The sequence below is a fragment of the Tachysurus fulvidraco genome, chromosome 6, assembly GCF_022655615.1.
Source record: "Tachysurus fulvidraco isolate hzauxx_2018 chromosome 6, HZAU_PFXX_2.0, whole genome shotgun sequence".
Lineage (NCBI taxonomy): Eukaryota > Metazoa > Chordata > Actinopteri > Siluriformes > Bagridae > Tachysurus > Tachysurus fulvidraco.
Genome location: NC_062523.1, coordinates 22,948,555 through 22,959,420, shown reverse-complemented (window position 1 = coordinate 22,959,420; position 10,866 = coordinate 22,948,555). Strand labels below are relative to the sequence as shown.

General features: G+C 38.1%; 1 protein-coding gene across 2 annotated transcripts; it reads right to left on the bottom strand.

The window, feature by feature from the left end:
- Nucleotides 1–3,654: 3,654 nt before the first annotated feature.
- cnga4 (cyclic nucleotide gated channel subunit alpha 4) lies at nucleotides 3,655–9,078 on the bottom strand. Of its 2 annotated transcripts, XM_047815017.1 has the most exons (7): nucleotides 8,914–9,078; nucleotides 8,345–8,446; nucleotides 8,010–8,116; nucleotides 6,752–7,421; nucleotides 6,484–6,643; nucleotides 6,103–6,268; nucleotides 3,655–4,680 (listed from the first exon to the last, which is right to left on the bottom strand). In XM_047815017.1, exons 1-7 carry the CDS (start codon nucleotides 9,021–9,023, stop codon nucleotides 4,160–4,162), a joined length of 1,836 nt encoding a protein of 611 aa, XP_047670973.1. In that variant the 5' UTR covers nucleotides 9,024–9,078; the 3' UTR covers nucleotides 3,655–4,159. The 2 variants fall into 2 exon arrangements, with proteins under 2 accessions (XP_047670973.1, XP_047670972.1); XM_047815016.1 differs by lacking the exon at nucleotides 8,914–9,078 and having other exon boundaries at nucleotides 8,345–8,463.
- Between the last annotated feature and the right edge of the window lie 1,788 nt (nucleotides 9,079–10,866).

The window sequence follows — 10,866 nt, the reverse complement described above, 5'->3', positions numbered from 1 at the left end:
TGGTCAGGGTCATGATGAATCCAAGAGGCTATTCCAGGAACACTAGGAATACCCTGGATGGGATGGCAGACTATCGCAGGGCATAAGGCACACATTCACACACTAGTGCCAATCTACCCAGTGGCATGTGTTTGGAAGGTGGGAGGAAACGGGAAAAAACACAAGCAATCTTACATTCACACAGTACAGAAACTCCACACAGACATTAACCAGAGCTTAGGATCAAACAGGGAACCCTGGAGCTGTTTTACTGTATTGCCCTATTAACATTAACTGTTAACAGATTTTTGTCACACTATAGGTTTAAAAAGAGCTATGACATGCAATTCCTTACTTATCACATACAAATCTAATTAAATAGATCACTTAAGCTATTTATTGTGAACTGATAATCATGGATGGCTCCCAGAACACTCTCTGCTTTGATTAAATAATAAAAGAAAATCTGCATGTTAATTAAGATGACCAAATGCCTACAACCATAGTCATTAGAATGTCTAAAATGGTTGATCTAAGAGACTTTGAAGCATGACATGCTCTTTGGTGCCAGACATGACACTTTCAAGATCATAGAAGCAGGTTCCTCTACTGAAAGTTTCATTAGGGACTGAAAAAAGGCTATTATTTGTCAAGCTGGATATGGGATCATGCTCTACCCAGTTCTGAAAAGGTGCATCTAATAAAGTGGGCACTAAATGTGTATTAGGACATTCTGGCAAAAACCTTGTGGCTTGTCTCGAGCTGGAAGCTCTGCTAGGGCGCAGGTGGAACTTTGAGTATGATAATAAAACCAAGCACACCATGAAATCAGCAAGAATTGGTCTGCTTGTAGGCCAGATTCTTAGAGAGCTATTTTAAGCAACAATCTATTTGCTAGAATGATCATGTGGGAATTAATAATAATAAAATTAATAATAATAATAATAATAATAATAATAATAATAATAATAATAATAATAATAACTGTATTTAAAAAAGTCTGTCATAAATATTTTATAGAAAAGACACCAGATATCACAATCACTATTCTTTATATTTTATACAAGTATTCATTTCTAATTACAGTTAATAGATTTCTGTAAAATTTATTTCAAAAAAATAAAATAATTTCAATAATATTTGATAAGAAATACAATATTTGTCTGATTTACAAATAAAATTCACATGAAAAGTATGAAAAGTATATGATAATGACACATACTATGACATACGTTGCAGTGAGTTTACTGAGGTTAATACTGTATTAATCTGCATGCCCCATAGTATGCTGTTAGAGATTATAATCTACTGATGTGTATGAAATTAGACTATATTTGTCATTCGAAATATGAAATAGTAGTATTATATAATAGTACAACAGAAAATATATTACAATTTTTATAGCCCATGTACCATAACACTTATGATATATTTAGATTAGAGATCATTTCTATCTCTCTGTCTCTATGTTTTTCAGTGTTTGACCTGTTGCTAGGTAACGCAGGTTCACATCTGGGATCTAAATCACAATGTCTCTTTCTCTACGAGTTAGTCTCTCTTACACCACTGTTATGGAAGGGATGGACTGTAATTTATTAGCTTGATACAGGAGCGGGCAGCATTATACAGAGCAGCGGCTGTAGGCACAGCTCGTTTGGAATCCTTACCCGATCCTATTTCCGCTGCATTCCTCCTGCCATTTCTGAGACATTCTTTTTTAAATTGACAATCTGAGGCTCCACGCCGACCACCTGAGCCAGCTCTCTGCATATTCAGTTGGGAGCAAAGACATGGCAAGCAGAAATATCTTAGGAACACTGCCATGCCACTTCATCTAACGTCTGTCAGGATAGATCCTGCTCCTGTCATGTACAAGAGCAGTTGCTGCTTTCATAAAATCTAATATGTTAACTTTTTAACACAGCCAAAGTTTCTTTCTGTGGAAATCTGCCTGTCTCGCTACCAAGTGATTCTAATCATACTGATATTTTTATAATGGCAAGGCTCATCTGCCTGGATGTTATCATCTCATATAATCAGTCATCAAGTGCAGCATGGTCAGCATTCAGCCTAACACATACACACCAAGAGCAAGTGCAGGACTGCAATATGCACAGTAATTTCATTTATAAACACACAATTCAGAACAGATGGGCTTTTTTGAGCAGATTGTTCTAATATGCGATGGGGTGCAGCTAATATTGGAGAATTCCCACACCTGCCCCATTTGCTCTCATATCTCACTTTAACTCACAATCAAAACAGAACATTTAGATATTGATGTTTCTTTTTCCTAGTTTTCAACAATATTTGATTCATCCATCACTGGTGCGGCTATAATGAGAGAAGTTTCTGAAGCAACTTACTGGGATTTCCCGTAAAAACTTTTCAACTCGGGGCTTTGAAAAGGTGAAAACTGTCAAATTTTTAAACTTCTACAAATTTTAAAATAAAGGAAGACGTTTACTTTATTGTAGGCTAATGCTTCGAACAAATGACTTGGATTGAAATTAATGCTAAATAAAACACAACCACACCCACATTTCAGCCTAAATTGCCAAAGGGAGCCGTAAAATGGGACTCTGTGTTAACCCCATAGCTATTAAATAGCCATCTGCTCCCCTCGCTGTGGCCCAGCCACCACGAAAAGCCACGTGGACCCACTGTCCAATTAAGCACACAAAATGGACGTAATCTGTGACCGAATCTTATTGGAGGGTGACATAAATTATTGAAATAAGCTCAGACAACAGCCTAGTCCCTTTGGACCACTGAAGCTGTTGTCTTGAGACCCAGCTCAATACATGAAAAATGACACTTTTGAATTTTACAAACAGAGACATCAATAATTACTTCAACCTTTTTACTGAAGTATAAAATCTAGCGAATACCCTGTAGATCATTGGCAGACAATATACTCTGGGAAGGATTTCCACTAGATGTTGGAGTATGGTTGTGGTTATTTGTGTTCATTTAGCTACAAGATCATTAGTGAGATCAGGTAGTGATGCTGGATGAAAAGGTTTGGAGTTCAGTCAGTGTCCTAGTTTATCTCAGATGTGTTCAATGGGGTTGAGGTCAGGGCTCTGTACAGGTCATTCAAGTTCTTCCACACCGACCTTGTCAAACAAAAAAATCTTAATGCGACAGCAGAGACAATTGTACAAGAGACAATACCTTAAACTTTGTAGCAGCAACTTGGGGAAGAACCCCTTTCCACAGTGACTGTCAGGTGTACATGTACGTTAGGTTAGTGAAGACTACCTATACCAGCTAAAATAAATGGATTAAATATTTTAATGACATTTTGATATTTTGTTTGATTCAAATAATAGCTTTAATGTAAAATAGTTGCTGGATTTAATCTTAATTTTAAAGATCTAAAAGAACATAATCTTTCAAATAAGCTAACGTACACCAACTGTCCTCTTTAATAGGAACACATGCACACCTGCTCATTTATGCTATTATCCAATCAGCCAATATCATGCATAAATAGATCAGCCATGTCAGTTAATCAAATCTAATGTTTAACCAACAACAACAATCAAACAAAAACTTAAAAGAGTTCATAATACATTTTTAATAGTTTTTACATAATTTTCATTATTCATACTAGTAAAAATATCTGTTAAGCTTACAGTATCAAAGAGATTCTAGGGAATGAGCAAAAAAAAAAAAAAAAAAAAAAAGAGAACAAAATAGAAAAACTAAATTCACAGTCATTTTAAGACACTAATGCAGTTATTTAGGTCTATTAATTCTTGAACGTTTTGTTATATATTTCTTATGTTCTGCAAAGCTGTTTTGAGACAATGTCCACTGTATATACACTGTATACACTGTATAACGCTATACAAATAAAATTTCTGTAACATGACGAATTTCACTGCCTGAGCTCTTATGCTCATCTGCTGCCATCTAGTGTTAAAGAGAGGTGGATGCATTACCCATCATCATGACCTTTTGAAGTTCTGTAGCTGTACTTGTACTGCATGACCTGTATAACTTCATTAAATTTGTCATGATCTCAACATAGGAAATGTCAGTTTTTTTGTTGGACATTTCTAATCTATTGACTTGGCATAATCTGGTGAAATAGCCTGTAAATAATGTATATATTTTAGGCTGATTTATCCCTGTCAGTACTGTCTGCCTTCCTTTCACTATTACATTAACCTCACTTCTTTTTTACCTCTTTCCCCGCATCCTTATCTTCCTCCCCTCCATCCCCCTCACCCCTCTCTCCTTTTGGTTCCTTTTCTTGCTCTCCCTCTCCATTACCATCTCCAACCTCCCTCTTTCTATCAGCCTCATCCTCAGTTTCGCTCCCAGCCCCCTCGGCCACAATGCCCTCCCAGCCCTCAGTCTGCAGTTCTAGCTGCTCCACACGATTCATCATTTTGCGGACACTAGACTCCAGTTCGACCATCAATCGTGCTAACTTGGTCTGTAATGTCTCCAGGCTAGACCCAATGCGCACCACTTTGTCCTCCATCTTCTCCTTTTCCTCTCCTCCCTCATCTGAAATCTCTAGCATTCCCATCTTGGTGAGGATCTGGCGCCCCTTTTCCTCCAAAAGGCGCTTAGCTGCTGGAAACTCAGACAGTGTGTTTGTCAGGTCCTCCTTGGACAGGCTGAAAAGGTCTGAGTAACCAATGCTGCGGATGTTGGCTGTGCGTCGATTACCTGATCTGTTACCTAAATGGTGTAAAATGGAACAATATCAAAGGATATAATTTGTTGTTAATCATATGGATTATCCACATTGCATTGCACACATATTCAGCTCATCTTTTCCACATTTTATATTGCAGCAAACCATCTATCCCATCTATCCATTTTTCCTTAGCACAAAGTACGGCTTTTGACAGAAACACATGATTGTTCCTTACACTGCTTTTAATCAACAGTGACTGGGAAACTTGTTAGATTTGAGGGATGGAAATACTTTGTATTAAGTTGTACAAGAAAATCTATTTTAGTCTACAAGAGACTCGAAAGTGGACCAAGACTTTATACTACAGAGAACATGTGGTTAGAATGACCCAATCAAAATACAGACCTCAATCTGTTTGAGAATTGGTGGACAAATATTACAAAAAAGACCAAAAATTTGTCGAAAAAAGGGCAAAATATCAGAACCCACATGCTCAATGCTGGAAGAGACAGCCAGGTTCTGAGCTGAAACATCCTGGTATTTAGGAGAATTCACAACATCATCTTTCTTCACAAGAGTCAACTACAGATACTACATTTGAATTGTCCAAATCCAAGAACAAATTGTCCAAATCCAAGAACATGTGGTTAGAATGACCCAGTCAAAATACAGACCTCAATCTGTTTGAGAATTGGTGGACAAATATTACAAAAAAGACCAAAAATTTGTCAAAAAAAGGGCAAAATATCAGAACCCACATGCTCATGTTTTATATCAGATATCAGAACCCACGTTTTGGGCTGAAACATCGTGGTATTTAGGAGAATTCACAACATCATCTTTCTTCACAAACATGCTGATGACCAAAAAGATTATTTTGGTCTCAAATATATATAACACACAATGTAATTGTAATTCTAATTGTTGCTAGTGAAGTTTAAGTGCTGCATATGGGAGACTTTTTCAGAAGGGCTTTCTACATTTAATGATATCTTCATAAATATTTTTATAACTACTGATCTGGGAATTTGACGTACAACAGTCTCAAGAGTTTACTCTCGAATGGTGCAGGAAGAAACAAAAAACATCCAGCAAGCAGCAGTTCTGAGACAGAAACGCTTTGTTGATGTTGAAAACTCAGAAAACCACTCTGTACAGTTGTGATCAGAAAGGCATATCAGATTACACAACACATAACACATTTTGCAGAATTAGTGTGTCAGTCATGTCAATGTGGGTCAGGATGTTACCAAAATCTTGTGGAAGTCAGGCCACGAGGAATTGAGGGTGAATTAAGAACAATGCAGGCTACACGCAGTGTTAAAACGGTGTTCCTAATAAAGTGCTCAGTGAGTGCATATATTTGTGTGGCTCTAAAGAATTTTTATAGAAATTCTATAGAGTTATATGTAAAACACTCCACAAGTCATGCACATGCTTGTCATACCATTAGATGTTCCTACCTTTTATGTTGAGAATGCTGATCTCTCCAAAGAAGTTGCCATCACCAAGTACAGCAAACTGAGTGACCCCATCATCTGCCACCACAGCCAGCTTCCCCTCTTTAATGATATACATCTCATGCCCTACATCACCTTTCCTACACACATACTCCCCAGGGTTGTATACCTACACAAATGTAAAAAGTATTTACAGCATTTGGTAGACACCCTTATCCAGAGCAACTAAAATATTATCTTATTATTATGCAATTTATGGTTAAGGTCCCAGCAGGTCATGCTTGGTGGACCATGCCTGGTAGTCCAACACCCTAGACACTATGCTACCACAATGTAAGACACAGCATAATTATAACTTCTTTAACTTTAGCTTTAAATTTTGACCTGTGGCGTGAGCTTGAGAACCAGTTGTTCCAGCAGGCTGCTCTCACAGTTCTGGAAGATGGTAACCTTGGATAAAGTGGGTAGATGCACGCTTACGGCAATGGACGTCTGCAGTGTGACTGGGAGCTGCTGGAGGATTTCATTCTCCCGGGTGATCTTTCTGTTTCAGAGCAGAGCTAAATGACTACCAAAGCTTTTCTGCTGTGCAAAATGATATGTATATAGTATAACTGAATGAATCAGTGAATAAGATTTTCATAAAGCTCACTTGTTGATATGTAGATGTTGGTACCAGGCATTGACACGGTTGTGTAGCATTTTGTTGATTCGCCGGCTGCGCAAGTAGCTCTTTACCAGCTCATGATTAGGGAAGAAGACGTTGTCCCGGTCACGCAGGTTCATTACCACGTTCCCTACACTTCCCATTACAGAGGCAAAAACCAGCACGGCAATCAAAAGGTCAACGATCATGAAGAGAAACTCCTCCTCACGAACTGCATCAGGGGTGTCTCCCACCATGGTGAGGATCAGAGTAGAAAACCAGAAGGAGTAGAAGTACTGACGGCGTGTGGAATTAAACTGACTATCACTGAGGCTGGGGTAGACCCAATCATCACTTCCAAACCCAATATTTTGTGACAGTGCAAAATAAAGGCATGCATTCCAATGGATGAGGATAAAGATGAGGATCATTAGTTTGGATATTCGGAATATATTGGGGTAGGCAGTGCGTGTCTCCATGCGGTCCAAGGTCTCTGAGAGGCGAGGTGAGCGAAGGAATCGGTTGATTCGCACTAAAGGAGTTTTAAAAAAATTATTCAGGTAGAGTAGATCAGTGGGCAGCTGGGACAGCACATCTAAAAAGAACTGAGAGGAGTGCAGGTAGCGTTTTTTTAGCCGGGACATATCTTGTACTAGGGTGCCTTGCTCCAAAAATCCTGTGGACAATAAAGAAAAGAAATATGTGAATTTCTCTTTTTAATTTTTTTTCTTTAATGACAGTTCTGTCTTTCAGAAGAAAGTGATGAACTTGCTTTAGTTCACTTTCATTGCTGGTTCTAAATCCTGATTCTGGAGTAAATCCTATCCTGCTTATCTTTTACAGTACATGGTCATAGGAAGCCTGGAGCCTATTCCAGGTGGCTTGGATGGGGTGTTAGCCCATGAATGAGTACAATTACATGCATTTACATTTACATTTACAGTATTTGGCAGACGGCCTTATCCAGAGTGACGTAATAAGTACATAAGTGCTTAAATCTCTAACATTGAATACATTAATGTTGCCATTAATGATTCCACTCACACAAAATATGGAGATGCCAGTGAGACTACCACACCTGTCTTTGGACTGCAGTTCTTAGAGGCTTCCTGAAACATTGGGAGATCAAGCTCAACAACTCTGCAGGGGAAGGCAGGACTTGAACCCCTTAACCCAGAGGCACTAACCAGTAAGCTTCCATGCCCCTGATAGCAATTTTCAATAACAAAACTTTTTTGTCTTTCTCAGAAATTATTACACTTACCAGTGCGGAACTTGACGAATATGTCAGCCACATAGACCAGATCTGAGATGTAGTCTAAGGTGTACCAAATGGCCTGAAATGTCTGGTCAACTTCAGAAAAACAGACCCTTAAAAATATTAACAAAGTTTGAAGTCAATTCAGAACAAAGTAAGACCTCTGCCTATGTGTCCTATATCTTATGTGATTTCTTCCTTTACTGGATAATCTTAATACAATATTTGTTGACTTTGAAAAGTACTTGCTTGTTGTTTGCAGCTAGGCTGTTTGCTAATCATGCTATTAAGTTTTAGTCAGAGTTCTTTTCTATCTTTATTAGCATCTTAAAACCCCGTACCTGAGGATAATAACAACCCAGTTGTAGATAATGGGAAAGATCATGACCTGCAACCAGGCATAATAAAACTCTTCAGAGGGATCAATCACCCACTCCTTCCAGCTGAGCAAGAGAGAAAGGAAAGTTTATATTGTGTAATAAATGATAAAAAAAGAAATGTACATTCTGAAGCATTGTGACTATAAAAATTGTTTACATTGTATTATGTGTTTACAAATAGAGTCAAAACATGTACGACATATTGTTAACAGTACATTACTGTTAAAACAACACTACTGTATACATTTCAGAGAAGTACTGAGCAAGTATACTTACATGAATTTATAGATAAAAATCTGACTCAATTAAAAAAACACAAAAATGTACTTATAGTAAAATAAAACAAACTTTTGTTTGAAAGCAAACACACACATCTATCTATCTATCTATCTATCTATCTATCTATCTATCTATCTATCTATCTATCTATCTATCTATCTATCTATCTATCTATCTATCTATCTATCTATCTATCTATCTATCTATCGTCTGTCTGTCTATCTGTGTATATTAATTAAAGAAACACTTACTTCACTTTTGTTTTCTGCTCCTTCTTCTCTTCTTTTAGCTCTTCTTTCGCTGTTTGTGCTTCACCATTTTGTGTGTGATGCAAACTAAGAAGTTTAGCCCAGCGATTCATTGTATCTTTTACAGTATATTACTACTAGCGTTCAATGCAGACAGTAGTAGTTGGGCTTGATCTTAGAATCTTTATTTTAGCTAAACAAACAATGTCTCATGTTTGAGTGTGTTTGTGAGCATCTCATCCTACATATTGTTTGGCCTCATAACAATGTCTTCATAGTAACAAGCAGATCAACTTGTGCAGTGCAGGCAGAAGGTGATGCTGGTTGCTGCAGTGATGTCTCCCTGGAGAGACTCACAGGTACGAGGTGCCTTACTGACACAGTAAAAATGGCCAAAAACTCACAAGAGGTAGAACCAGTATGTCAAGAACAAGATCTGAAATTGGATATATGTATATAAAACTATACATAACTAAATATATAACTATATAACTTTAGATAGATAGATAGATAGATAGATAGATAGATAGATAGATAGATAGATAGATAGATAGATAGATAGATAGATAGATAGATAGATAGATGCACATGCATAATTAAAAATATAAGCTTTGTAGACTAGTGTAGATAGAGAAAACAGTGCAGTACACCACACTTGTCTTGTTGCTGTGGATAAGTGTGACCTGACAAGGCATATCCTGTGCAGCGCAATTGTGTCTTTCTGCCATTTAAGGAGCTATTTTACTAGTGGACATTTTGCACCCTACTCCCTTAGGTCCTTTCGAATCAGAATCATCTTCCCCTTGTTTACAGCACTCGTCTCAGCTTGAAGAGAATGACATGCAGTGAAATTCCTTGTTGTTCTGCCTGCCATGCTCATCTTCACCAAACGGGGGCGCCCAAAACAATTTATTTAAATCACAGAAATAAAGTAGGACAGTAAAAAATACAGACAGGCTAGATATGTAGCAAATATCCAACAACAAAAAATATTTAATATTAAATATTTAATATTTAATTTAATTTATATGTAGTAGAAAAGCATAATTAGAAAATTAAAAATAATATTAATAATATTACTGAAATAATAATTGGATTAGTGGTTGGTTGGAATAATTAATGCAAATTAAAATAACTACGGGGGCACGGTGGCTTAATGGGTAGCACGTTCGCCTTACACCTCCAGGGTCGGGGTTCGATTCCCGCCTCCGCCTTGTGTGTTCTCCCCGTGCTTCGGGGGTTTCCTCCGGGTACTCCGGTTTCCTCCCATGGTCCAAAGACATGCATGGTAGGTTGATTGGCATCTTTGGAAAATTGTCCGTAATGTGTGATTGCGTGAGTGAACGAGAGTGTGTGCGTGCCCTGCGATGGGTTGACAATCCTGCCTTGATGTCCGATGACGCCTGAGATAGGCACAGGCTACCCGTGACCCGAGGTAGCTCGGATAAGCGGTAGAAAATGAGTGAGAGAGTAAAATAACTATTGGAATAATTGTATATATATATACATGTGTATGTCAGAGCCGATCGGCCCTATACGCCCTGCCTCATTTTACAGCGCGTGTTAATGTTTACTGTGTCTACATTATATGACAATATGAAGCGGAGACATGAAAAGTGAAAAAAGAAACAAAATGAGAGTGAAATGTGAGAACAGCAATCAGGTAAACATGTGTTCTCTTCAAGTTTGATGTCAGCAAGAGCAAATAACAGTAAAGTTAAGTTGGTGTGATTCTGCCTCTAGTCACTATCTGACTAGCTAAATTAGCTGTGCAGTGCTGCCAGTGCAAGTGTGAATGTGTGGCAAATGGTTTACATTGCTCAGGGGTCAGGTAGGAGGGCCCCTTAGCAGAATTTTGCTTAGGGCCCCAGGGAGGTCAGTATCGGCTCTGGTGTGTGTGTGTGTGTGTGTGTGTGTGTGTGTGTGTGTGTGTGTGTGTGTGTGTGCGCGCGCGTA

Bases quoted from the DNA above. Each gene is read 5' to 3' on its own strand.
- cnga4 (XM_047815017.1), bottom strand. From the start codon at position 9,023: ATGAATCGCTGGGCTAAACTTCTTAGTTTGCATCACACACAAAATGGT. The intron at 8,117-8,344 runs GTACGGGGTTTT...AATATTTTTAAG, and splicing joins TGGGTTGTTATTATCCTCAG to GGTCTGTTTTTCTGAAGTTG. The intron at 4,681-6,102 runs GTAGGAACATCT...TACACCATTTAG, and splicing joins CAGCATTCTCAACATAAAAG to GTAACAGATCAGGTAATCGA.